Source organism: Myiozetetes cayanensis, unplaced genomic scaffold (assembly GCF_022539395.1).
Source record: "Myiozetetes cayanensis isolate MyiCay16 unplaced genomic scaffold, myiCay2020 scf79, whole genome shotgun sequence".
Taxonomy (NCBI): domain Eukaryota; kingdom Metazoa; phylum Chordata; class Aves; order Passeriformes; family Tyrannidae; genus Myiozetetes; species Myiozetetes cayanensis.
In genome coordinates this window covers 2947-30237 of record NW_026088064.1, presented here as the reverse complement: position 1 = coordinate 30237, position 27291 = coordinate 2947, and the positions used below count along the sequence as shown (strand labels likewise).

Genomic DNA, 27291 nt, shown 5'->3' with positions numbered 1-27291 from the left:
TGTCCATGGGTGCCACATTCCCGTGTCCCTGGGGCTGTTCCCGTGTCCATGGGTGCCACATTCCCACATCCATGGCCACATTCCCATGTCCCTGGGGTTGTTCCCACAGGACCTGACACTGAAGCTGTGCCTGACCCGCAGCCTGTCCATGCTCAGCCGGGCCGTGTCCCTGGGGCTGTTCCCATGTCCCTGGGGCTGTTCCCGTGTCCATGGGTGCCACATTCCCGTGTCCCTGGGGCTGTTCCCATGTCCCTGGGGCTGTTCCCGTGTCCCTGGGGCTGTTCCCATATCCACATTCCCATGTCCCTGGGGCTGTTCCCATAGGATCTGACACTGAAGCTGTGCCTGACCCGCAGCCTGTCCATGCTCAGCCGGGCCGTGTCCCTGGGTGCCACATTCCCACATCCATGGCCACATTCCCGTGTCCCTGGGGCTGTTCCCGTGTCCCTGGGTGCCACATTCCCACATCCATGGCCATATTCCCATATCCTGGGGCTGTTCCCACAGGATCTGACACTGAAGCTGTGCCTGACCCGCAGCCTGTCCATGCTCAGCCGGGCCGTGTCCCACGGGAAGGGCCCCGCCGGCTTCGTCTTCGCCCGCAAGGCCGAGCTCGTCGCCCACATGGTGGTGAGGGGGGATGGGGGGGCACTGAGAGGCACTGGGAGGGTCCTGGGGGGCACCGAGGGACACCAGGAGGGCTCAGAGGGGCACTGGGGGGCACGGGGAGGGTCCTGGAGGGCACTGGGAGGGTCCTAGAGAGCTCTGAGGGGCACTGGGAGGCATGGGGAGGGTCCTGGAGGCCACTGGGGTGCACTGGGAGGGTCCTGGAGGGTACTGGGAGGGTCCTAGAGAGCTCTCAAGGGCACTGGGAGGGTCCTGGAGGGCACTGGGGGGCACTGGGGGGCACAGGGAGGGTCCTGGCGAGCACAGGGAGGGTCCTGGGGGGCACAGGGAAGGTCCTGGGGGGCACAGGGAGTGTCCTGGGGGGCACAGGGGGACATAGGGAGGGTCCTGGTGGGGCACAGGGAGTGTCCTGGGGGGCACAGGGAGGGTCCTGGGGGGCACAGGGAGGGTCCTGGGGGGCACAGGGAAGGTCCTGGGGGGCACAGGGAGTGTCCTGGGGGGCACAGGGGGACATAGGGAGGGTCCTGGTGGGGCACAGGGAAGGTCCTGGAGGGCACTGGGAGGGTCCTGGGGGCACAGGGAGGCTCCCTGGGGGCACAGGGCCCACATGGAACGTGGGGACAGCAGGGCTGGCCGTCCCTGGAAGTGTCCCCTGCTCGTTCCCCCCAGGAATTGATCCGGGCAGAGCCCCTGGAGTCGCTGCGGACGCCGCTGCGCCAGCGAGCCATGGCCACCTGCACCCACCTGGTGTATCCTTGTCCCTCTTCCCTCATCCCACTGGGAATGCCAGCGCTGCTGCCCCCCCCTCCCCCTGCCCCCTTGTCCCCAGGTTGTCCCCAAGGCTCTCAGGCGCAGGGTGGGATTTTGGGATCGTCCTGTGCAGGGCCAGGAGTTGGACTTTGATGATCCTCTCCCCGCTCTGGGGATTCTTTCCTTCTTCCCTTTTCCCCCTTCTTCTCTTTTTCCCCTTCTCTTTTTCCTCTTTCCTCGTCTCCATCTCCCTCTCTTTCCCTTTTGCCTTTCCCTTTTGCCTTTCCCTTTTTCCTTTCCCTTTTTCCTTTCCCTTTTTCCTTTCCCTTTTTCCTTTCTCTTTTTCCTTTCCCTTTTCCTTTCCCTTTTCCTTTCCCTTTTCCTTTCCCTTTTCCTTTCCCTTTTCCTTTCCCTTTTCCTTTCCCTTTTTCCTTTCTCTTTTTCCTTTCCCTTTTTCCTTTCCCTTTTTCCTTTCTCTTTTTCCTTTCCCTTTTGTCTTTCCCTTTTGTCTTTCCCTTTTGCCTTTCCCTTTTGCCTTTCCCTTTCCCCTTTTTCCCTTTTCCCTTTTTCCCTTCTCCCTTCCCTTTTTTCCCTTCTCCCTTCCCTTTTTCTCTTCTCCCTTTCCTTTTTTCTCTTCTCCCTTCCCTTTTTCCCTTTTCCTTCCCTTTTCCCTTCTCCTTTTCCCTTCTCCTTCCCTTTTCCCTTCTCCCTTCCCTTTTTTCCCCTTCCCTTTTTCCCTTTTCCCTTCCCTTTTTCCCTTCTCCCTTCCCTTTTTCTCTTCTCCCTTTCCTTTTTTCTCTTCTCCCTTCCCTTTTTTCCCCTTCTCCCTTCCCTTTTTCCTTTTTCCCTTTTCCTTTTCCCTTCCCTTTTTTCCCTTCTCCCTTCCCTTTTTTCCTTTTCCCTTCCCTTTTTTCCCCTTCTCCCTTCCCTTTTTCCCTCCCCTCCCTCTCCATTCCCTCCCTCTGGACACTCCTTCCACAATTCCAGGGATCCCTGACACAGACCCAAGTCTGACCCCATCTCCCCCCCCAGTTTTCCCAGTGCTCCCAGCTCGCTTCTCCCCATGCCCACTCCTCCCCATTCCACGAGTTACAAACATTCCCGAGATCCCAGCCCCTGCTTCCCGTGCCGGGAATCCATCCCTGTTCCTTCCTTAGCCCGGGATCAGCCCCCTGGAGCCGCAGCTGAGTGACCCGGACAGGACGGAGCTGATGGACACGAGCCTGGCCAGCGTCCTGGCCCTGCCCCCGCTGGGGTCCCCCCAAGGACAGGGAGGAGGACGGGGGGGATTCCCTGAACACCCAGGTGGGATTCCCTGCACACCCAGGGGGGATTCCTGCCCGATGGGAATGGTGCCGGTGCTGCGGGGGCGGGGTGGGGGCACAGACCCCATATGGAGCTCGGAGAGAATTCCTGGATGGTTTGGGGGAAGGGGGTGGGAGTGAGGGCACAGACCCCCACGTGGAGCTCAGAGAGAATTCCTGGATGGTCTGGGGGGAAGGGGGTGGGGTGGGGAGCACAGACCCCCACGTGGAGCTCAGAGAGAATTCCTGGATGGTTTGGGGGGCAGGGACCTCAAGGATGATCCATTCCCACCCCCTGCCACTGGCAGGCACAGCTCCCACCATCCCAGGGGGATCCAGCCTGGCCTGGGACACTCCCAGGGATCCAGGGGCAGCCACAGCTTCCCTGGGAATTCCATTCCAGCTCCTCATCACCCTCCCAGCCAGGAATCCCTTCCCAATCTCCCCCCTAACCCTGGGCAGCCATTCCCTGTGTGCTGTCCCTCCAGCCCTCATCCCAAATCCCTCTCCAGCTCTCCTGGAGCCCCTTCAGGCCCTGCCAGGGGCTCTCAGGTCTCCCTGGATCCTTCCCTTCTCCAGGGGAACATTCCCAGCTCTCCCAGCCTGGCTCCAGAGGGGCTCCAGCCCTGGGATCATCCCCATGTCCCCTCTGGATCCTCTCCAGCAGCTCCAGGTCCCTCTGAGGTTGGGATGCAGATCCTTGGGATGCTGTGCCGTGCCCTGGGGCCGGAGCTCTGCTCACACCCCCCAGGACACTTTTGGGGCAGGACACCACATTCCATGGGCTCCATCGCCCCGCAAATCCACGGGAAAGGCCCGTTTTCCATCCAGCTGCCCCTCTGCCCTTTCCCTGAGCCCGTCTGGGCACCGGGAGCTGTCTCAGCACATCCAACCCCTGCCGAGGGGAGCGGGAGAATCCAACGATCCCCCAAACCCCGCGGGCATTCCCTGCCCGGCCCTGGCTGCTGAGAGGCTGCAGCTGCTGCCCAGCCGTGCCCGGGTGCCTGATGAGGGGCAATTAACTCGCTGCTAATGAAGCTGCTGCAGCTGCCGGGTGGCTCCGTGTCCGGGCGGAGCACCCGGAGCATCCCCCGGCAGCTCTGGCAGCATCTGGCCCGCAAATGGGAGTTAATCAAACCTTTCCTGCTCCTCTGCTGGCCTGTCAGGCTTTGTCAGGGCTTTTTTTTTTGGGAGTTTAACCCGAAATTAGCCATGGAAAGGAAGGGGAAGTGTCTTATCCCTGCCCCCGGTGAGGGGGGTGGAACTGGATGGCCCTGAAGGTCCCTGAAACCCCAGCCGTGCCGTGATCTGATGGTTCTGTGGTTTAAGGTCCCTTCCCAGCCGTTCTGGGATTTTTAGAAGGGTTTGTTTGCCCTGAGCTTTGTCCCCAGGTGGGGAGAAGTGATGCCCAAAAAAAAGGCAGATAAAAAAAAACTGCTTAAAGGCAGAATTTTGAGCCCATAAACAGCAGGGATTTATTGAATTAACGACGCCAGGGTAGCTTCCAGCTCAGGCTGGACAAAAAAGCTCCAAAGTGGTTCAGTAAAAACAAGCAATTTATACATTTCCAATCATGATTACAACATAATCACATGCATATTCATATCATTGCATCATTAGATTACAATATTCATAGCAGGTGGAGTCGGGGCGGAGATTGAGGCGTGGTCTCCATTTTGAGGAATATTTTGGTGGGAGTTCCTGGGCTCTGCATTTTCCTCCTCATCTCCCTGGGGTGACATCCGTGATCCTTTTGTTCTGTCCATTGTTCTGTGTCCTGATCGTCCAGGTTTGAAGAGACCTTTGGCTCTAGGCCTGCTTTACCTATTCCAATGTCTGCCTTGGCTCCTCTGGATGAGATTGATGTGTGTTGAGTTCTTTGTCTGGTGTTTGTTGTGGTTCCTTTAAGGTCTGATGCTCTTAATACAGAACTTAATAATGCTCTTAATACAGAATTAATTAATAATTAATGGCCAGTCTTCACAGCCTTCTTGTAAAAGTCCAGCTTACAGTGAACGAAATACAGGGGGTAAGGGGGGCTCTTGTGGGTTCACAGTAAAAGTGTTAACTAAAGATTAACCCTTCCTGCTTCAGAAGGACCGAATTCCCCTCTGGAATTCCGTGGGTCAGCAGTGGGGTTGGTTGTGCTGGGTTGGACTCCACGGATCCCCCCGAGGGCTCTTCCAGCCCTGTGGTTTCCCCCTGGTTCCCTCCCCAGGTGCTGTACGAGGACACCCTGGGCGCCCTGAAGGACCTGCTCAAGAGTCTCCTGCGCAGGAACCTGACCCCCCACGGGCTCCAGGACGTGTTTGCGGTGGGTGCTCCCGGGATTTGGGGGGCTTTGGTTTGGGAGGAGAGAGGCTGGACCTCGATTCTTCCCTGTGGTCTGGGACCCAGGGTGGTCCCCCCCTGCTCGGGGCAGGGTCTCCAGGTGAGGACAAGGAGGGTGGAGAGCACGTGGAGAATGGGGGGACCCTCCCAACAGGGAGGGTGTGGAGGAGCTGGAATGTTCCCAGGGAAGGGAGAGGAGCTGGGAAAGGCTCTGGAGCTCCAGGAATGGCTGAGGAAGCCAGGGGGGCTCAGCCTGGAGGGCTCAGGGGGGGTCCCAGGGGGGCCAGGAGGTGACACCAGGTGGGAATTGGGCTCTGCTCCCAGGGAACAGGGGACAGGACAAGGGGAAACGGCCTCAGGTGGGATGCTGGGAAAAATCCCTCTGGGAAAGGGCTGCCCGGGCCTGGATCCCCCCATCCCTGGGGGATTGCCCACCCCTGTGGAGGTGGCACTGCGTTGAGGGAACAGTTGGACTCTGAGGGCTTTCCCAGCCTAAACAACTCTGTAATTCCACAATCCTTTCCCCCCCCCTGCAGCACTTGGGCCCCTGGATCAAGTCCCCCCGGGAGCAGGAGCGGGAACGGGCCGTGGAGGTCAGCGCTTCCCTGCTGGAATTCTACCTGAGCGAGCTGAACGTCAGCGTGAGTGCCCTCAGCTCTCCATCCCCCCCCCTTCCTCCTGCTCCACGGGGTATTCCCACCCTCTGGAATGCCCCCCTGAGCCAGATTTGTGTCCCACCCCAGACTGTGATCCCCTTCTACAACCTGAGCGTGCTCCTGGCCCTGTTTCCCCGCGCTGCTCCGACTCCCTGGCCGGCGTCCGGCTGCGCTCCGTGGATTGTGTGCACTCCCTGCTCTACATCCAGCTCTGCTACGAAGGTGGGGACGCCATCCATCCATCCATCCACCCTTCCAGCCCCGTGGGGGCCGGGGGCTGGCAGCAGGAGACCCCCTCCCTCCATCCCCGGGGGGGTCCTGCATTCCCGGGGTTCGTGTGTGTCCCGTCCCACGCGGCGGGCCAGGAAGGGCTCGGGGGATTTCGGGAGGTTCGAGGTGTGGGAGCCTGGAGTTCTCCCCGCTCTCCAGGAGGGGTCAGGGCTGCCCCTCGCTTGGTCTGAGCTGCCGGGAGCAGGGAAGTTTCCAGAGGAGTTCCAGAGGATCCCGGAGCGTCTGGGGCTGGAATGAGAGCCCCAAAGATCAGCTCCTTCCACCCACCCCGCGGGCAGGGAGACCTGGGGGGCTCCAGGCTGATCCAGCCCGGCCCAGCTGTCCGGGACAAGCTCTCCTGGCCCTTGGCAGGGCTTGGAAAAGTCCCCTGGTTTGGGATCCTTGTCCCCTTCCCAAAAGCCGGGCCAGCCCCCGTGCGGCACGGGGAGCGTTTTTTGGGAGGGAAGCTGAGGAATTCTGCTCCCTCTGGACGCAGGTTTCGCCAGGGACCACAGGGATGAGATGGTGGAGGGGCTGAAAGCGCTCAAGAAGGGCCTGGAGGAGCCCGACTTCACCGTCCTCTTCCACGCCTGCACCAGCATCGCCATGGTAGGGCCATACTGGGCCAAACTGGGAGCGAGGGCTGGGAAAATCCCTTGAAGCCCGACCATCCCCCAGCCCTGCCCGTGTCCCCAAGTGCCACCTCCCCAGGGATGGTCAATTCACCCCTCCCAGGGATGGGGATCCAGGGCTGGGCAGCCCCTTCCCAGCAGGGATTTTCCCAAGATCCCAAATAGAGCTCCCCTGGCACAACTCAAGCCCTTTTGCCCTTGTCCCGGGAGCAGAACCCGACTGCCCCTCCCCTGGGCAGCCTCTTCTTGTGGCTGGGGATAACCTGGGGGTGTTTTCATCCTGGACAAGCTGCCATCACCCAAACCCTGCCCCTCCAGTGGGTCTTCCAGCAGGCATCCCCCTCACCATCACCCCTGAGCAGTTTGGACCCAGAGAGCTCCCTGAGCCCCAGGGGAGCAGCTGGGGGGGGTCTCTGGTGTCACTGGGGTGACAGAACCCTGCCCCTCTGGACCCCTCCTGCCCTCCCACAGGTGGTGGGGAAGAGAATCCCCCCGGATCAGCTGATGAGCCTCCTGCTGTCCCTGTTCGAGGGGCTGGGGGATCCCGACAGGAACTGCTCCCGCGCCGCCACCGTCATGATCAACTGCCTGCTCAGGGAGCGGGGAGGGCTCCTGCAGGACAAGGTAAAGGAGCTGCTGCTGGGCCCCACAGCTGCTGCCAGAGCCGTCCCCAGAGGGATCCCCCTCTCCCCGTGTGCGTGGTTGGGTAATTCCCACTTCCAGCAGCTGTGGGAGTTGTGGGATGGTGGTGCTGGGATGGGCAGGGAAGCTCCAGGAAGGGGCAAAGTCCTTGGGGTGGTGCCCAGAACAGGGAAGGGGGGCAGAGGGAGGGTGATGACCCCCCTCCCTGTCATGGAATCCTGGGATGGTTTGGGATGGGAAGGACTTGAGGATCATCCATTCCCACCCCCTGGCCACGGGCAGGGACAGCTCCCACCATCCCAGGGGGATCCAGCCTGGCCTGGGACACTCCCAGGGATCCAGGGGCAGCCACAGCTTCCCTGGGAATTCCAGCCCAGCCAGGAATCCCTTCCCAATCTCCCCCCTAACCCTGGGCAGCCATTCCCTGTGTGCTGTCCCTCCAGCCCTCATCCCAAATCCCTCTCCAGCTCTCCTGGAGCCCCTTCAGGCCCTGCCAGGGGCTCTCTGGTCTCTGCCTGGATCCTTCCCTTCTCCAGGGGAACATTCCCAGCTCTCCCAGCCTGGCTCCAGAGCAGAGGGCTCCAGCCCTGGGATCATCCCCGTGTCCTCTCTGGACCCCTGGCTCACACTAGCCATTCCCCCCACGTTTTTTCCCAAAGGAACACTCATCCCAAAGTTTTCTGGGGGCTGTCCCTCCTGACCTCCCTCTTTCTCCACTCACACTCCCCTCCTCCATCCCCTGTTGGTGTTCCCATCTCCCTTGGCTCGCTCTGGCTCTGGCTGGGATTGAGGAGTTCAGAACCACCAGGAGGGCTCAGCTTCCCCTGGAACCTTTGGAGCAGCCCATCCTTCCTGGCTGGAATGTTTGGGGGCTCAGAGACCTTGGGAGCAGCCTGTCCTTCCTGGCTGGAATGTTTGGGGGCTCAGAGGTGCTGGACACAGGAGGCTCTTTAGTCTTAACCCCCACCTCCAGGGCCGAGCTCTCCCCCACCCTCTCTCCCAGTGATTGGAAACACCTCTGGCTTCTCCCTCCCGCATTTTCCCTGGGATTTGTGGGCTCTGGAGCTGCTGCTCCTTCCCTCTGAGCCAGGATCCTCGCTGGGAAGGCTCCACTTCGCCTCTGGGTCAGCCCCAGCCCAGCCCAGATCCTGAAACCCGACCTGTTGCTAAGCCTGGCAAGCCCCTGGGCTGAGCTGAGCTCAGCTGGGCTCTCCAGATCCCAGCCTAATCCCGGGAATTCGCTGCCAGCCCTCAGCTTCCTCCTGGTCTTAACAGTGCCTTTTCTGCAGAGGGGTCTCCTCACCCTCAGCTCCAGCTCCTCTGCTGCTCCCAGCTCGAGGTTTAGGGGGAATCTTGGGGAAAATCCCTGCTGGGAAGGGGCTGCCCAGCCCTGGATCCCCATTCCTGGGGGGATTGAGCATCCCTGGGGAGGTGGCTCTTGGGGACACGGGCAGGGCTGTGGGAATGGTTGGACTCGGTGGGCTCCGAGGGGTTTTTCAGCCTCCTCGTTCCGGGATTGTCCTTGCTGGGTCCCCCCTTTTTTTTTGGTTTTTTTTTTTTTTTTTCTGGGAATCCCCCTGGAGCCTCCTGGGTGGCCAAGGGTGGGGAAGGATCACAGAACCCCAGGCTGGGTTGGCTTGGAAAGGACCTTCCATCCCATGGGCAGGGGGGCACCTCCCGCTCTCCCAGGGGTAGGGGGGGAGTCCATCCCACCGGTGTCCTGCGTGGTTCCAGGCCCGTTCCTGGCTCATCCCACCCTTTCCCTGGCCCCCCCTGTGTGTCTGTGCTGCCCCCAGATCCCCGACATCATGAGCATCATCCACGGGAAGCTGGAGGAGGTGGCCGAGGAGCACGTGCGGAGGGCGGCGCAGCAGACCGTGCTCATCCTGGCCGCCCAGCACTCCGGCCTGGTGGTCTCCAGCCTGCTGGGCAGCCCCCTGCCCTTCGACAGGTCCTGCCTGGCACTGCCCACGCCCTCCCCTGGCTCCCTGAGGGGCTTTCCTCGGGGAGATGTGGGATTGGAGATGATTTTCTGATGGAGGTTTGGGAGGGGTTTCCACGTCCCCCTTTGGCTCCTCGTGCCGGCATCCAAACCCAGCTGGGCTTTCCTGGGGGTGCTGGAGGGGTTTGGAGCTGGATTTTAGGGTGTTCTCCTCCACATCCTCCTTTGGCTCCCTGTGCCAGTGTCCAGACCCTGCTGGGATTTTCCTTTGGGAGCTGCAGGGTGGGAGCTGATTTTTGGGGTGTTTGCCACGTTCATCCTTTAGCTCCTTTCTCCAGCATCCAGATCCTTCTGGGGTTTCCTTTGGCTGCTGGAGGATCAGACCTGATTTTTGGGGTGTTTGCCATGTTCATCCTTTAGCTCCTTTCTCCAGCACCCAGATCCTTCTGGGAATTTCCTTTGGCTGCTGGAGGGTCAGAGCTGATTTTTAGGGGGTTGCCCATAAAAACCCTTTGTCTCCTTTCTCCAGCATCCAAATCCTGGGAATTTCCTTTGGCTGCTGGAGGGTCAGAGCTGATTTTTAGGGGGTTGCCCTTAAAAACCCTTTAGCTCCTTTCTCCAGCATCCAAATCCTGGGAATTTCCTTTGGCTGCTGGAGGGTCAGAACTGATATTTAGGGGCTTGCCCATAAAAACCCTTTAGCTCCTTTCTCCAGCATCCAAATCCTTCTGGGATTTCCCTTGGAAGCTGGAGGGTCAGAGCTGATTTTTAGGGATTTGCCCATAAAAACCTTTTAGCTCCTTTCTCCAGCACCCAGATCCTTCTGGGGTTTCCTTTGGAAGCTGGAGGGTCAGAGCTGATTTTAGGTGGTTTTTCCAGCTGTCCCTGGGCAATTTTGGGCTGCTCGGTGCTGCTTTTAGGGAGCTGCTGAGTGAGCTGGTGCCGAGCCTGGAGCAGAGTTTTCCTCCTCCTCGCTCCATTCCTGGCAAACCAGCTGCTCCCAGGCTGTCATCCTGGGGGAAAATGGGAATTTTGGGGTACCAGGGAGGGGGCTCTGGGTGTTCTCTGGGGGCTGGGTGAGGGTCACCGGGGCTGCTGGGGTGGGTGTCCCACCAGGGGTGGCTTTGCCGGCGGTGCCAGCCCCCTGTGCCCCGCTCTCCCCCAGCCACACCTGTGCCATGTGGAGGTCTCTGGCCACCGAGCCCGCCCTCACCTCCCAGATCCTGGAGCAGCTGCTGGAGAAGGTCAGCAGGGACATCCCCTACAAGGAGAGCAAGAGCTTCCTGCTGGGCGGCGGATCCGAGCGCGTGGCCACCCCCCTGCCCCTGGCTGTGAGTGTCCCCCCCTCAGGGGACACCCCTGCCCCTGGCCGTGAGTGTTCCCCCACCCAGGAGACCCCCTGCCCTGGCTGTGAGTGTTCCCCCTGCCCCTGGCCGTGAGTGTTCCCCCTCAGGAGACCCCTGCCCCTGGCCGTGAGTGTTCCCCCTCAGGGACACCCCCTGCCCCTGGCCGTGAGTGTTCCCCCTCCAGGGAGACCCCCTGCCCCTGGCCGTGAGTGTTCCCCTCTTCCCTGGGAGACCCCCTGCCCCTGGCCGTGAGTGTTCCCCCTCCAGGGAGACACCCCTGCCCCTGGCCGTGAGTGTTCCCCCTGCCCCTGGCCGTGAGTGTTCCCCCTGCCCCTGGCCGTGAGTGTTCCCCCCCCAGGGAGACCCCCTGCCCCTGGCCGTGAGTGTTCCCCCCTGCCCCTGGCCGTGAGTGTTCCCCCCTCAGGGACACCCCCTGCCCCTGGCCGTGAGTGTTCCCCCTGCCCCTGGCCGTGAGTGTCCCTCCCAGGGAGACCCCCTGCCCCTGGCCGTGAGTGTGCTCCCCTCCAGGAGACCCCTGCCCCTGGCCGTGAGTGTTCCCTCTCAGGAGACCCCTGCCCCTGGCCGTGAGTGTTCCCCCTCAGGAGACCCCTGCCCCTGGCCGTGAGTGTTCCCCCTGCCCCTGGCCGTGAGTGTTCCCCCTCAGGAGACCCCCTGCCCCTGGCCGTGAGTGTTCCCCTCAGGGACACCCCTGCCCCTGGCCGTGAGTGTTCCCCCTGCCCCTGGCCGTGAGTGTTCCCCTCCCTCAGGAGACCCCCTGCCCCTGGCCGTGAGTGTTCCCCTCAGGGAGACCCCCTGCCCCTGGCCGTGAGTGTTCCTCCCATGCCCCTGGCCGTGAGTGTTCCCCCCTCCAGGAGACCCCTGCCCTGGCCGTGAGTGTTCCCTCCCCTGCCCCTGGCCGTGAGTGTTCCCCCCCTCAGGGACACCCCTGCCCCTGGCCGTGAGTGTTCCCCCTGCCCCTGGCCGTGAGTGTTCCCCCTCCAGGGAGACCCCCTGCCCCTGGCCGTGAGTGTTCCCCCCTCCAGGGAGACCCCCTGCCCCTGGCCGTGAGTGTTCCCCCCTCAGGGAGACCCCCTGCCCCTGGCCGTGAGTGTTCCCCCCTGCCCCTGGCCGTGAGTGTTCCCCCTCAGGGACACCCCTGCCCCTGGCCGTGAGTGTTCCCCCTCAGGACACCCCTGCCCCTGGCCGTGAGTGTTCCCCCTCAGGAGACCCTGCCTGGCCGTGAGTGTTCCCCCTCCCCAGGAGACCCCCTGCCCCTGGCCGTGAGTGTTCCCCCTCCCCAGGGAGACCCCCTGCCCCTGGCCGTGAGTGTTCCCCTGCCCTGCAGGAGGACACCCTGCCCCTGGCCGTGAGTGTTCCCCCTCAGGAGACCCCCTGCCCCTGGCCGTGAGTGTTCCCCCTCCCCAGGAGACCCCCTGCCCCTGGCCGTGAGTGTTCCCCCTCAGGGACACCCCCTGCCCCTGGCTGTGAGTGTTCCCCCTCAGGAGACCCCCTGCCCCTGGCCGTGAGTGTTCCCCCTGCCCCTGGCCGTGAGTGTTCCCCCACCCCAGGGAGACCCCCTGCCCCTGGCCGTGAGTGTTCCCCCTCAGGGACCCCTGCCCTGGCCGTGAGTGTTCCCCCTCCAGGGACACCCCCTGCCCCTGGCCGTGAGTGTTCCCCCTCAGGAGACCCCCTGCCCCTGGCCGTGAGTGTTCCCCCTCAGGAAGACCCCCTGCCCCTGGCCGTGAGTGTTCCCCCTCAGGGACACCCCCTGCCCCTGGCCGTGAGTGTTCCCCCACCCCAGGAGACCCCCTGCCCCTGGCCGTGAGTGTTCCCCCTGCCCCTGGCCGTGAGTGTTCCCCCTCAGGAGACCCCCTGCCCCTGGCCGTGAGTGTTCCCCCCTCAGGGACACCCCCTGCCCCTGGCCGTGAGTGTTCCCCCTCAGGAGACCCCCTGCCCCTGGCCGTGAGTGTTCCCCCTCAGGGAGACCCCCTGCCCCTGGCCGTGAGTGTTCCCCCTCCAGGAGACCCCTGCCCCTGGCCGTGAGTGTTCCCCCTCAGGGACACCCCTGCCCCTGGCCGTGAGTGTTCCCCCACCCCAGGAGACCCCCTGCCCCTGGCCGTGAGTGTTCCCCCTGCCCCTGGCCGTGAGTGTTCCCCCCTGCCCCTGGCCGTGAGTGTTCCCCCTGCCCCTGGCCGTGAGTGTTCCCCCCTCAGGGAGACCCCCTGCCCCTGGCCGTGAGTGTTCCCCCCTGCCCCTGGCCGTGAGTGTTCCCCCCTCCCCATGGACACCCCCTGCCCCTGGCCGTGAGTGTTCCCCCTCCAGGGAGACCCCCTGCCCTTCCCAGCACCCGGAATTCTGCCCTCCTGGCCTCGGCTGGGAGGGGGGGTTTGTGCCAGGAGTTGTTCCAGGCCTCTGGAAAAAACCCCAGGGGTTTTTCGTGGCTGTTGGAGGCGTTGGGGGCTCCTAAAGGGACTTCCCCCAGGTGTGAAGATCCCCCTGGGTGTGCAGGGCCCCCCCTCAAGGTGTCTGGTCCCTCCCCGAGGGGAATTTTTGCATTTCAGCCCTCCCCAAAAGAAAAAAAATAAAAAAAAATAAAAAAAAAATAGAAATGAAATAACCCCCACTTGGAGCTTTCTAAGCTGTAAAACAGCTGGAAACGTCTCCTCTTCCTCCTCCTCTTCCTCCTGGGGAGCAAAATCAGGTGATGCAGAACCGGCTGCACCAAGAGCAACCCCCCCTTATTTTGATTTAATCCTCCCCCCCCACCGTTGTATCCCGGGTAATCACGGCCCTGAAACCACCGGGAATCCGGGATCGCATTCCCAGGGAATCCCCCAGGTCCATCCCCTGGCCCGGGGGGAGCTGGGGACACACAGGGTGAGGTCACACAGAGGGGGTGGCTGAGCGAGTGATTTCCTCCTGCCTGGGGTGGGGGTGTCCCTAATTCCCTGATGAATTCCCTAATTAATTCCCTGATTAATTCCCTAATTCCCTCATTAATTCCCTAATGAATTCCCTAATGAATTCCCTAATGAATTCCCTGATTAATGAATTCCCTGATGAATGAATTCCCTAATGAATTCCCTAATGAATTCCCTAATGAATTCCCTGATGAATTCCCTAATGAATTCCCTAATGAATTCCCTGATGAATTCCCTGATGAATTCCCTAATGAATTCCCTAATGAATTCCCTGATGAATTCCCTAATGAATTCCCTAATGAATTCCCTAATGAATTCCCTGATGAATTCCCTGATGAATTCCCTAATGAATTCCCTAATGAATTCCCTGATGAATTCCCTAATTCCCTGATGAATTCCCTGATGAATTCCCTGATGAATTCCCTGATGAATTCCCTGATGAATTCCCTAATTAATTCCCTGATGAATTAATTCCCGCAGGCCACGTGTGCTGTGGGTGAGCTGCTGTGTGCTCCAGAGGCAGGGCCGGCGGTGCTGGGGCTGTTCCCGACCCTCTTCAGCACCCTCCTGCTGCGCCTCAGCTGCTCCCTGGGGGTGCAGCCCCCCAAAATCCTGCAGGGCAGGGACAGGAGGGGCCACGGGGCCTCCCCACGGGGCCTCCAGCCCGCCAGGTACGGCAGGAGAGGGGGGAGGGGCAAGGACACACCTGGCACACCTGCAATGGGGGGGTGATGGGGGGAGGGGCAAGGACACACCTGGGCACACCTGCAATGGGGGAGGGGCAAGGACACACCTGGGCACACCTGCAATGGGGGAGAGGGCAAGGACACACCTGGACACACCTGCCATGGGGGGAGGGGCAAGGACACACCTGGACACACCTGCAATGGGGGGAGGGGCAAGGACACACCTGGGCACACCTGTCATGGGGGGGAGGGGCAAGGACACACCTGGACACACCTGCAATGGGGGGGAGGGGCAAGGACACACCTGGGCACACCTGGAATGGGGGGAGGGGCAAGGACACACCTGGGCACACCTGCAATGGGGGAGGGGCAAGGACACACCTGGGCACACCTGGAATGGGGGGGGAGGGGCAAGGACACACCTGGGCACACCTGTCATGGGGGGAGGGGCAAGGACACACCTGGGCACACCTGCCATGAGGGGGTGATGGGGGGAGGGGCAAGGACACACCTGGACACACCTGCAATGGGGGGAGGGGCAAGGACACACCTGGGCACACCTGCCATGGGGGAGGGGCAAGGACACACCTGGACACACCTGCCATGGGGGAGGGGCAAGGACACACCTGAACACACCTGCAATGGGGAGGGGGAGGGGCAAGGACACACCTGAACACACCTGCCACGGGGGGTGATGGAGGGGAGGGCAAGGACACACCTGGCCACACCTGCCATGGGGGAGGAGGGCAAGGACACACCTGGGCACACCTGCCATGGGGGGAGGGGCAAGGACACACCTGAGCACACCTGCAATGGGGGAGGGGGAGGGGCAAGGACACACCTGGACACACCTGCAATGGGGGAGGGGCAAGGACACACCTGGACACACCTGCCATGGGGGAGGGCAAGGACACACCTGGACACACCTGCAATGGGGGAGGGGAGGGGCAAGGACACACCTGGGCACACCTGCCACGGGGGGGAGGGGCAAGGACACACCTGGGCACACCTGTCATGGGGGGAGGGGGGGTCATTTCTGGAGTTGGGGTTGGGTGGAGAACAAGACCGGGTGGGGATGGAACTGGAGGAACTGGTTTTTGGGTGTGGATGGAACTGGAGGAACTGGTTTTTGGGTGTGCAGAACCAGCCTGTGCTGGGCTGGAACTGGAGGAACTGGGTTTTGGGGTGTAAAACCAGCCTGTACTGGGATGGAACTGGAGGAACTGGTTTTTGGGTGTGCAAAACCAGCCTGTACTGGGATGGAACCAAAGGAACTGGTTTTTGGGTGTGCAAAACCAGCCTGTACTGGGATGGAACTGGAGGAACTGGTTTTTGGCGTGCAGAACCAGCCTGTACTGGGATGGAACTGGAGGAACTGGTTTTTGGGTGTGGATGGAACTGGAGGAACTGGTTTTTGGATGTGGAGGGAACTGGAGGAACTGGTTTTTAGGTGTGGATGTAACTGGAGGAACTGGTTTTTGGGTGTGGATGGAACCAAAGGAACTGGTTTTTAGGTGTGGATGGAACTGGAGGAACTGGTTTTGGGTGTGCAAAACCAGCCTGTACTGGGATGGAACCAAAGGAACTGGTTTTTGGGGTGTAAAACCAGCCCAGGCTGGGATGTAACTGGAGGAACTGGTTTTTATGTGTGGATGGAACTGGAGGAACTGGTTTTTGGGTGTGGATATAACTGGAGGAACTGGTTTTTGGGTGTGGATGGAACTGGAGGAACTGGTTTTTGGGTGTGGATGGAACTGGAGGAACTGGTATTTGGGTGTGGATGGAACTGGAGGAACTGGTTTTTGGGTGTGGATGGAACCAAAGGAACTGGTTTTTGGGGTGTAAAACCAGCCCAGGCTCGGCTGGAACTGGAGGAACTGGTTTTTGGGTGTGGATGGAACTGGAGTAACTGGGTTTTAGGTGTGGATGGAACTGGAGGAACTGGTTTTTGGGTGTGGATGGAACTGGAGGAACTGGTTTTGGGTGTGCAGAACCAGCCTGTACTGGGCTGGAACTGGAGGAACTGGTTTTTGGGTGTGGATGGAACTGGAGGAACTGGTTTTTGGGTGTGCAGAACCAGCCTGTGCTGGGATGGAACCAAAGGAACTGGTTTTTGGGTTCAGATGTGACCACAGGAACTGGTTTTTGGGTGTGCAGAACCAGCCTGTACTGGGATGGAACCAAAGGAACTGGTTTTTAGGTGTGGATGGAACTGGAGGAACTGGTTTTTGGGTGTGGATGGAACCAAAGGAACTGGTTTTTGGGTTCAGATGTGACCACAGGAACTGGTTTTTGGGTGTGCAGAACCAGCCTGTACTGGGCTGGCACTGGAGGAACTGGTTTTTGGGTGTGGATGGAACCAAAGGAACTGGTTTTTGGGTGTGGATGGAACTGGAGGAACTGGTTTTTGGGTGTGCAAAACCAGTCTGTGCTGGGATGGAACCAAAGGAACTGGTTTTTGGGGTGTAAACCGAGCCCAGGCTGGGCTGGAACTGGAGGAATTGGTTTTTGGGTGTGGATGGAACTGGAGTAACTGGTTTTTGGGTGTGCAGAACCAGCCTGTGCTGGGATGGAACCAAAGGAACTGGTTTTTGGGTGTGCAGAACCAATCTGTACTGGGCTGGAACTGGAGGAACTGGTTTTTGGGTGTGCAGAACCAGCCTGTGCTGGGATGGAACTGGAGGAACTGGTTTTTAGGTGTGCAGAACCAGCCTGTGCTGGGATGGAACCAAAGGAACTGGGTTTTGGGTGTGGATGGAACCAAAGGAACTGGTTTTGGGGTGTAAAACCATCCTGTACTGGGCTGGCACTGGAGGAAGAACAGCCTGGGGTCAATGGGCTGATGGTCTGCCCATGAGGTTTGGGATTGGGAGGGGGTAGATTGGGAGGGGTTGGGGTTTTTTCAGCTGCAGGACACTGAGGTTTAAATTGGGAAGAGTTAAACTGGGAATCTGCACAGAACTGGGCCAGAGCCCCCAGGATCCCAAAAGGAGGGAGGAGTGAAGGTGGATCCAGAGGTGTTGTGGATTCCAGAGCAGCCCCTGGATCCCTGGAAGTGTCCCTGGAGCACCCTGGGCTGTGGGAGCTGTCCCTGCCAGTGGAAGGGAGCTGGAATGAGATGATCTTTAAGCCTCTTCCCACCCAAACCTTGCCAGGATCCCGTGGCTGTTCCAGGCACCAGATTGTCCTGGGCAGACTGTGATGAGTCCTCCTGCCCGAGGTTTTCCTTAATTAGTAATTAATTCCTTGAACCTCCTGATGGCCTGAGGTGCCCTGAGGGCTCCCTGCCAGTCCTGGGAGCTGAGCTGGGCCCTTTCCTGGTCCTGCTTTTCCCTTTGCCATCATTAACAGGGGGGAACTCCTGCTGGGAGCTGAGCTGGGCCCTTTCCTGGTCCTGCTTTGCCATCATTAACAGGGGGGAGCTCCTGCTGGGAGCTGAGCTGGGCCCTTTCCTGGTCCTGCTTTGCCATCATTAACAGGGGGAAACTCCTGCTGGGAGCTGAGCTGGGCCCTTTCCTGGTCCTGCTTTTCCCTTTGCCATCATTAACAGGGGGGATGCTCCTGCAGGAACCCACTGGCCCCTCCCTGGGCTCCTTGGGGGCTTTTCAGGGCAGGTTGGAGGCTTTTCCGTGGGGAATCCGGCCCAGAGCTCTCGTTCTGGGCACGATCCAGGGCAGGAGAGCGAGCCTGGCTGGTGCTCCTGTCCTTCCCTGCTCCCTGTGCCTCTCCCATGGGCAGGGGCTCAGCTTTGAGGATCGAGGAATCGCTGAGGGCTGGGAAACCTCGGGGATCCCTGACTCCAGTTAAGCCAGGGATGATGTTCCAGCTGTCAGAGAGGGCCCTCTGGGTGCTCAGGGGGGGTTTCTGTGTGTGCAGGGTTGATTTTCCACCCTCCATCCCACACTGGGACTGACCAGCAGTGTCCTGGGAGTCCTTCCTGAGGGCAATCCATGGCTCCTGGGATTCCCCACCCTCCTGGAGCTCCCCAGTGGGGACAACTCCCCCCCTCCCCACCAATCCCTCATCCCACACTGGGACTGACCAGCAGTGTCCTGGGTGTCCTTCCTGAGGGCAATCCGTGGCTCCTGGGATACCCCACCCTCCTGGAGCTCCACAGTGGGGACAACTCCCCCCTCCTCACCAATCCCTCATCCCACACTGGGACTGACCAGCAGTGTCCTGGGTGTTCTTCCTGAGGGTTCTTTGTGGTTCCTGGGATTCCCCACCCTCCTGGAGCTCCCCAGTGGGGACAACTCCCCCCCTCCCCACCAATCCCTCATCCCAGACTGAGCCCAACTGAGCCCAACTGAGCCAAATGGTCAAACTGAGCCCAAATTGAGCCAGACTGAGCCCAGACTGAGCTCAGACTGAGCCCAGATTGAGCCTTACTGAGGCTAAACTGAGCTGAACAATCAAACTGAACCCAACTGAGCCCAAACTGAGCCAGACTGAGCCCAAATGGAGCCCAACTGAGCCAAATGGTCAACCTGAGCCCAAACGTAGCCCAACTGAGCCCAAAGTGAGCCTTACTGAGCTAAACTGAGCCCAACAATCAAACTGAGCCCAAACTAAGCCAAACAGCCCAGCTGAGCCCAACCTGAACCCAACTGAGCCTAACTGAGGCCAAACTCAGCTCAACTGAGCCCAAACTCAACTCAACTGAGGCCAAACTCAGCTCAACTGAGCCCAGCTGAGCCAAACTGAGCCCAGCTGAGCCAAACAGCCCAAATTGAGCCCAACTGAGCCAAACTGAGCCAAACAGCCCAAACTGAGCCCAACCAAGCCCAAACTGAGCCCAACTGAACCAAACAGCCAGACTAAGCCTAACTGAGCCCAAACTCAGCTCAACTGAACCCAAACTCTGCTCAACTGAACCCAAACTCAGCTCAACTGAGGCCAAACTCAGCTCAACTGAGGCCAAACTCAGCTCAACTGAGCCCAAACTCAGCTCAACTGAGCCCAGCTGAGCCCAACTGAGCCCAAACTCAGCTCGACTGAACCCAAACTCAGCTTAGCTGAGCCCAAACCCAGCTCAACTGAGCCCAGCTGAGCCAAACTGAGCCCAGCTGAGCCCAATTGAGCCAAACCAAGCCCAGCTGAGCCAAACAGCCCAAACTGAGCCCAGCTGAGCCAAACTGAGCCCAGCTGAGCCAAACTGAGCCCAGCTGAACCAAACTGAGCCCAGCTGAACCAAACTGAGCCCAGCTGAGCCAAACTGAGCCCAAACTCAGCTCAGCTGAACCCAAACCCAGCTCAACTGAGCCCAACAGCCCAAACTGAGCCCAGCTGAGCCGAGCCCAAGTGAGCCCAGCTGAGCCAAACTGAGCCCAGCTGAGCCAAACTGAGCCCAGCTGAGCCAAACTGAGCCCAGCTGAGCCCAATTGAGCCAAACCAAGCCCAGCTTAGCCCAGCTGAGCCAAACTGAGCCCAGCTGAGCCAAACTGAGCCCAACTGAGCCGAGCCCAAGCCCAGCTGATCCAAACAGCCCAAAGTGAGCCCAGCTGAGCCAAACTGAGCCAAACAGCCCAAACTGAGCCCAGCTGAGCCGAGCCCAAGCCCAGCTGAGCCCAGCTGAGCCGAGCCCAAGCCCAGCTGAGCCGAGCCCAAGCCCAGCTGAGCCGAGCCCAAGCCGTGCTGCCCTTCCCTCCTCAGCTGTGCCGTGGAGACGCTGCGGGTGACGCTGCTGCGGGGTGGCAGCGAGGACGTGGTCCGGGCCGTGGGCGATGCCGGGGGCTGGGAGCTCCTGGGCAGCCCGGAGAGGCACCACGAGGGCATCGCCCTGCTCGCCAGGTAAGCCCTGGCACCGCCCCCTGCTCGCCAGGTAAGCCCTGGCACCGCCCCTGCTCGCCAGGTAAGCCCTGGCACCGCCCCCTGCTCGCCAGGTAAGCCCTGGCACCGCCCCTGCTCGCCAGGTAAGCCCTGGCACCGCCCTGCTCGCCAGGTAAGGGCTGGCACCGCCCCTGCTCGCCAGGTAAGGGCTGGCACCGCCCCCTGCTCGCCAGGTAAGCGCCCGCTGCTGCACCGCCCCTGCTCGCCAGGTAAGGGCTGGCACCGCCCCTGCTCGCCAGGTAAGGCCCTGGCACCGCCCCCTGCTCGCCAGGTAAGGCCCTGGCACCGCCCCTGCTCGCCAGGTAAGGGCTGGCACCGCCCCTGCTCACCAGGTAAGGGCTGGCACCGCCCCTGCTCGCCAGGTAAGGGCTGGCACCGCCCCTGCTCGCCAGGTAAGCCCTGGCACCGCCCCTGCTCGCCAGGTAAGCCCTGGCACCGCCCCCTGCTCGCCAGGTAAGCCCTGGCACCACCCCCTGCTCGCCAGGTAAGCCCTGGCACCGCCCCCTGCTCACCAGGTAAGCCCTGGCACCGCCCCCTCCCCCGTCCCAGCAGCCCTTCCCTGGCAGGGGGGGGCACTGGGTGGGCTCTGAGGGCCCCTCCCCGCCCCAAACCAGGACGGCATTCCGTGGGTTTTGGGATTTAGTGCCCAGCGTGGGGGGAGCAATTTGGGGCCCGGCTGGCTGGGAGCAGCCACGGGGAGCCCGTGGCAGGGGGAGGTTGGTCCTTGGTGTCACTGGTGTCACTGGTGTCACTGGGGAGCCCCTGGTGTCACTGGGGAGCCCCTGGTGTCACTGGTGTTACTGGGGAGCCCCTGGTGTCACTGGGGAGTCCCTGGTGTCACTGGGGAGTCCCTGGTGTCACTGGTCCCACTGGGGAGTCCCTGGTGTCACTGGGGAGTCCCTGGTGTCACTGGTCCCACTGGGGAGCCCCTGGTGTCACTGGGGAGTCCCTGGTGTCACTGGGGAGTCCCTGGTGTCACTGGTCCCACTGGGGAGTCCCTGGTGTCACTGGTCCCACTGGGGAGTCCCTGGTCCCACTGGGGAGTCCCTGGTGTCACTGGGGAGTCACTGGTCCCACTGGGGAGTCCTCCCTGGTGTCATCAGTCCCTCCGTGGGATTCCCGGTGTCCCCGGTCCCGTTATGGTGTCCCAGCCCATCCCATCATTCCCAGAGGATGCCCAGCTGGCACCTGCCTGTGTTCCCTGGTGGGGGAGGGGGGTGACAGGACCCCCCCATCCCGGTTCATCTGGGGCCTCCCCGCTCCCTCCCGGTGCCCGGAACAGCTCTTGGATCCCACGGTTTGGGATTTTCCAGCATTTACCAAAAAAAACCCCACTTTTATTAAACCTCCCAGACGCTCCAGAGCGTCCCATCCAAAACAAAACCCAGCCCTGAGGCTGCCAGGGCCGTGCAGGGCGCTCCAAACCCTGCCCTGGTGGCAGGAGGGGACAATACTGGTGCCACTGGTGTTCCCATACTGGGGGTGTCCTGCCCTGGTGGCAGGAGGGGACAATACTGGTGCCACTGGTGTTTTCATACTGGGGGTACCCTCCTTGATGGCAGGAGGGGACAGTGCCAGGGTGGTGCCACTGGTGTTCCCATACTGGGGCTGTCCTGCCCTGGTGGCAGGAGGGGACAATACTGGTGCCACTGGTGTTCTCATACTGGGGGTGTCCTCCTTGATGGCAGGAGGGGACAATACTGGTGCCACTGGTGTTTTCATGCTGGGGTGTCCTGCCCTGGTGGCAGGAGGGGACAATACTGGTGCCACTGGTGTTTTCATACTGGGAGTGTCCTGCCCTGGTGGCAGGAGGGGACAGTGCCAGGGTGGTGCCACTGGTGTTCCCATACTGGGGCTGTCCTGCCCTGGTGGCAGGAGGGGACAGTGCCAGTGCCACTGGTGTTTTCATACTGGGAGTGTCCTCCTTGATGGCAGGAGGGGACAATACTGGTGCCACTGGTGTTCTCATACTGGGGGTGTCCTCCTTGATGGCAGGAGGGGACAATACTGGTGCCACTGGTGTTCCCATACTGGGGGTGTCCTCCTTGGTGGTAGGAGGGGACAATACTGGTGCCACTGGTGTTCTCATACTGGGGGTGTCCTCCTTGATGGCAGGAGGGGACAATACTGGTGCCACTGGTGTTTTCATACTGGGGGTGTCCTCCTTGATGGCAGGAGGGGACAATACTGGTGCCACTGGTGTTTTCATACTGGGACTGTCCTGCCCTGGTGGCAGGAGGGGACAGTGCCAGGGTGGTGCCACTGGTGTTCCCATACTGGGAGTGTCCTCCTTGATGGCAGGAGGGGACAATACTGGTGCCACTGGTGTTCTCATACTGGGGGTGTCCTCCTTGATGGCAGGAGGGGACAATACTGGTGCCACTGGTGTTTTCATACTGGGAGTGTCCTGCCCTGGTGGCAGGAGGGGACAATACTGGTGCCACTGGTGTTCCCATACTGGGAGTGTCCTGCCTTGGTGGCAGGAGGGGACAATACTGGTGCCACTGGTGTTTTCATACTGGGAGTGTCCTGCCCTGGTGGCAGGAGGGGACAATACTGGTGCCACTGGTGTTCCCATACTGGGAGTGTCCTCCTTGATGGCAGGAGGGGACAATACTGGTGCCACTGGTGTTTTCATACTGGGGGTGTCCTGCCCTGGTGGCAGGAGGGGACAATACTGGTGCCAGTGGTGTTTTCATACTGGGGCTGTCCTGCCACCAGGGCAGGACAATGCCAGTGCCAGTCCCCCCAGAGGGGACAGTGCCAGTGCCACTCTCTCTGCCGAGCTGGGGGCTGTCCCACCCAGCAGCCCGTGGGCTCGGGGGGGACTCCCTGGCCCCCCCAGCCCCCCGTGGGATGGCAGTGCCCTCCGTGGGTGGGTGGGTGTGCCATTCACCGTTCCCCCGGCAGGGCCATGTCTCGCAGCCCCCCGTGGGATGGCAGTGCCCTCCGTGGGGGTGGGTGGGGGTGGGTGTGCCAATCACCGTTCCCCGGCAGGGCCATGGCCCCCAGCCCCCGTGGGATGGCAGTGCTGTCCGTGGGTGGGTGGGTGTGCCAATCACCGTTCCCCCGGCAGGGCCATGGCTCACAGACCCCCGTGGGATGGCAGTGCCATCTGTGGGTGGGTGGGTGTGCCAATCGCCGTTCCCCCAGCAGGGCCATGGCTCACAGACCCCCCGTGGGATGGCAGTGCCGTCCGTGGGTGGGTGGGTGTGCCAATCACCGTTCCCCCGGCAGGGCCATGGCTCAGAGACCCCCGTGGGATGGCAGTGCCCTCCGTGGGGGTCGGGATGAGGATGGGTGGGTGTGCCAATCACCATTCCCCCGGCAGGGCCATGGCTCAGAGACCCCCGTGGGATGGCAGTGCCCTCCGTGGGGATGGGTGGGTGCCAATCACCGTTCCCCCGGCAGGGCCATGGCTCAGAGACCCCCGTGGGATGGCAGTGCCCTCCGTGGGTGGGTGGGTGCCAATCACCGTTCCCCCGGCAGGGCCATGGCTCACAGCCCCCCGTGGGATGGCAGTGCCCTCCGTGGGTGGGTGTGCCATTCACCATTCCCTCAGCAGGGCCATGGCTCTGAGACCCCCGTGGGATGGCAGTGCCATCTGTGGGGGTGGGGATGGGGATGGGTGGGTGTGCCAATCACCGTTCCCCCGGCAGGGCCATGGCTCGCCACGCGGGGCCGCGGCTGCCCCTGATCGTGAAGAACCTCATGCCCGCCCTGAGCAGCGCCTTCGACAGCCAGAGGGTCACGGCCACCGCCTTCTTCGCTGAGGTGAGCACTGGGCTCATCCCAGATCCATCCCAGATCCATCCCAGATCCATCCCAGATCCATCCCGGGTCCATCCCGGGTCCATCCCAGCTCCATCCCGGGTCCATCCCAGATCCATCCCAGATCCATCCCAGATCCATCCCAGATCCATCCCGGCTCCATCCCAGATCCATCCCAGGTCCATCCCGGGTCCATCCCAGATCCATCCCAGGTCCATCCCGGGTCCATCCCGGGTCCATCCCGGGTCCATCCCAGATCCATCCCAGATCCATCCCAGGTCCATCCCGGGTCCATCCCGGGTCCATCCCAGATCCATCCCAGATCCATCCCAGATCCATCCCAGATCCATCCCGGCTCCATCCCAGATCCATCCCAGATCCATCCCGGCTCCATCCCGGCTCCATCCCAGATCCATCCCTGGGGGATGCCGGTGGAGCTCCCGCTTTTCCCTGCCCTGGGCTCCGCTCTCCCCGCTCCGAGCCCGTCCCGGCCGAGCCAGCGCCGCCCCCCCCGACCCCTCCATCCCCGTGCCTTACGCAGCACCCCAGGAATGGGATGACTCAATGGGATGACTCAAAGTCCTTTCCCCGGCTCCCGCATCCAGGAGAGCGAAACCCAACTCCCGGCGCCGCCGGAGCGGCTCCGGTTACACAAAACACCCCCCTAATCCTCACCCCCAGTGCCAGCGGGCTCCAGGAACCACCGCTGGAATTCCCGGCTGCTCCAGCGGCTCCCGGCACTGCTGGAGCCCGGCCCGGACTCCACCGCGGCTCTCGGAGCGCCGGCTGGGTCTGTGAGGGGAGAGAACAGCGGAGCTGCCTCGGCCGCGGCCCAGGGGAGGAGGGGAAAGGGTTGGGAGCGGCTCCAGCGATCTGCGGGGATCAGGGGACAGCGCAGGGAACCCTCAGAGCTCCCTCCATCCGCGGGGATCAGGGGACAGCGCGGGGAACCCTCAGAGCTCCCTCCATCCGCGGGGATGAGGGGACAGCTCAGGGAACCCTCAGAGCTCCCGCCATCCGCGGGGATGAGGGGACAGCTCAGGGAGCCCTCAGAGCTCCCTCCATCCACAGGGATGAGGGGACAGCTCAGAGCTCCCTCCATCCGCGGGGATGAGGGGACAGCTCAGGTCTCTCAATCCACAGGGATGAGGGGACAGCTCAGAGCTCCCTCCATCCGCGGGGATGAGGGGACAGCTCAGGGAACCCTCGATCTGCAGGGATGAGGGGTCAGCTCAGGGCTCTCAATCCACAAGGATGAGGGGACAACTCAGGGAACCTTCAATCCACAAGGATGAGGGGACAGCTCAGGGAACCTTCGATCCACAGGGATGAGGGGACAGCTCAGGTCTCCCTCGATCTGCAGGGATGAGGGGACAGCTCAGGGCTCCCTCCATCCACAGGGATGAGGGGACAGTGCGGGGAACCCTCAGAGCTCCCTCCATCCGCGGGGATGAGGGGACAGCTCAGGGAACCTTCAATCCGCGGGGATGAGGGGACAGCTCAGGTCTCTCAATCCACAGGGATGAGGGGACAGCACAGGGAGCCCTCAGAGCTCCCTCCATCAACAGGGATGAGGGGACAGCTCAGGGAACCTTCGATCCACAGGGATGAGGGGACAGCTCAGGGAATCCTCCATCCACAGGGATGAGGGGTCAGGTTAGGGAACCTTCAATCCACAGGGATGAGGGGACAGCTCAGGGAACCCTCAGAGCTCCCTCCATCCACAGGGATGAGGGAACAGCTCAGGTCTCTCAATCCACAGGGATGAGGGGTCAGGTTAGGGAACCTTCAATCCACAGGGATGAGGGGTCAGCTCAGGGCTCTCAATCCACAGGGATGAGGGGTCAGCTCAGATCTCCCTCGATCTGCAGGGATGAGGGGTCAGCTCAGGGCTCTCAATCCACAGGGAAGTGTCATCATCCACCTTGTCACACCTACCAGCTGACCTCGGGGTGAGGTTTTGGCCTCCCTAGGGTTTTCCTGGTTTTTTTCCTGGCTGCCAGCGCTCTCCCTTCTTCCCAGCTTGGATTTCCAGCCTTCCAAAGCTTTCTGTATTCGCCCACGAGGGATTACTGCAGGCTGCCCCCATCCCAAACACCTGCCTGGGGGTGCTGGGGCTGAGGCTCCCCAACCTTTTCCCTCTGGATGATCCAGATGTGGAGCGAGGGAATGAGGGGGACAAACCGAGGCTCTTCCCGGGAATAACGACCCCCCCAAAAGGCTCATCCCTGACGGATCAGGGGCTCCTGCTGAGGGAGATTTTCTCCTTCAGCTCCTCAACAGCAAGGTGGTGAACGACCTGCTGCTGCTGGAGGCGGTGCTGGACGCGCTGACGGGGCGGCAGAAGGACTCCTGCCTCCTGGTGCGGGTGCTGGCGCTGCGGGGGCTCGGGAACGTCGCCTCGGGATCCCCGGAGAAGGTGGGAGCAGCTCCCTGCTCCGGGCTTTTTGGGGGAAGCTGGAGGGACAGGACAAGAGGGAATGGCTCGCTGAGGGCAGGGTTGGGTGGGATGGTGGGGAGGATTCTTCCCTGGGAGGGCGGGGAGGGACTAGAATGGGATTCCCAGAGGATTCTCCATCCCCCCTGGAAGCGTCCCAGGCGGGGTTGGGATAGCAGAAAGGTGTCCCTGCCCACGGCAGGGGTGGGACTGGGTGATCCTGAAGGTTCCTTCAGTCCAAACTGTTCCCCAAGTGCCACCTCCCCAGGGATGGTCAATCCCCCCCCCAGGGATGGGGATCCAGGGCTGGGCAGCCCCTTCCCAGGAGGGGTTATCCCAAAATCCCAAATAAAGCTCCCCTGGCGCAGCTTGGGGCTGTTCCCTTTATCCTGTCCCCTGTTCCCCCTGGGAGCAGAGCCCGATCCCAGCTGGATCCACCCTCGTGTCCCCCTGGAATTGCCCTGGCTGAGCCCCCCTGTCCCCCCAGGTCAGGAAGCACGGCCCCACCCTCCTGACCTCCATGGTGGGGGGCATGGACGACAAGGACGACCCCCACAACCTGGTGGCCCTGGAGGCCATGTCCAGCCTGTCCAAGCTGCTGGACCACCTGGAGCAGAGGGACATCCAGTCCATGCTGCTCCACGTCGCCATCCGCATCCGCCCCTTCTTCGACAGCGTAAGGAGCGGATTTGGGGGACCCCGGCTCCTGGGGGGTGTCTGGGGCTCCTGGGGGTCTGGGGGCTCCTGGGGGTGTTTGGGTGCTCCTGGGGGTGTCTGGGGCTCCTGGGGTGTCTGGGTGCTTTGGGGGTGTCTGGGGGTGTCTGGGTGCTCCTGGGGCTCCTGGGGGTGTCTGGGTGCTCCTGGGGGTGTCTGGGGTGTCTGGGTGCTCCTGGGGTGTCTGGGTGCTCCTGGGGGTGTTTGGGTGCTCCTGGGGGTGTCTGGGGGTGTCTGGGTGCTCCAGGGGATGTCTGGGTGCTCCTGGGAGGTGTCTGGGGCTCCTGGGGTGTCTGGGTGCTCCTGGGGGTGTCTGGGTGCTCCTGGGGTGTCTGGGTGTTCCTGGGGTGTCTGGGTGCTCCTGGGGGTGTCTGGGTGCTCCTGGGGGTGTCTGGGTGCTCCTGGGGTGCTGGGTGCTCCTGGGGTGTCTGGG

General features: G+C 61.7%; 1 protein-coding gene and 1 long non-coding RNA gene across 2 annotated transcripts in view; both read left to right on the top strand.

Annotated features, from left to right (window-relative positions):
• The window catches only part of LOC126652364 (maestro heat-like repeat-containing protein family member 1), a gene marked incomplete at its 3' end in the record, with an annotated part of 70803 nt that extends 43983 nt beyond the window's left edge, over window positions 1-26820 (top strand). Inside the window, 17 exon segments of the mRNA XM_050339104.1 lie at window positions 508-630; window positions 1297-1376; window positions 2546-2630; window positions 2632-2682; window positions 4900-4995; window positions 5549-5653; window positions 5756-5798; window positions 5801-5890; window positions 6435-6547; window positions 7042-7194; window positions 9009-9163; window positions 10320-10485; window positions 13902-14092; window positions 19760-19897; window positions 23596-23710; window positions 25980-26126; window positions 26632-26820. Of these exon segments, the coding sequence (XP_050195061.1) occupies window positions 508-630; window positions 1297-1376; window positions 2546-2630; window positions 2632-2682; window positions 4900-4995; window positions 5549-5653; window positions 5756-5798; window positions 5801-5890; window positions 6435-6547; window positions 7042-7194; window positions 9009-9163; window positions 10320-10485; window positions 13902-14092; window positions 19760-19897; window positions 23596-23710; window positions 25980-26126; window positions 26632-26820 (2040 nt within the window).
• Window positions 20182-20601, top strand: LOC126652367 (uncharacterized). Its single transcript, XR_007631958.1, has 3 exons — window positions 20182-20207; window positions 20299-20389; window positions 20452-20601. It is a non-coding gene; the product is annotated as an uncharacterized LOC126652367 (long non-coding RNA).
• Window positions 26821-27291: the final 471 nt, after the last annotated feature.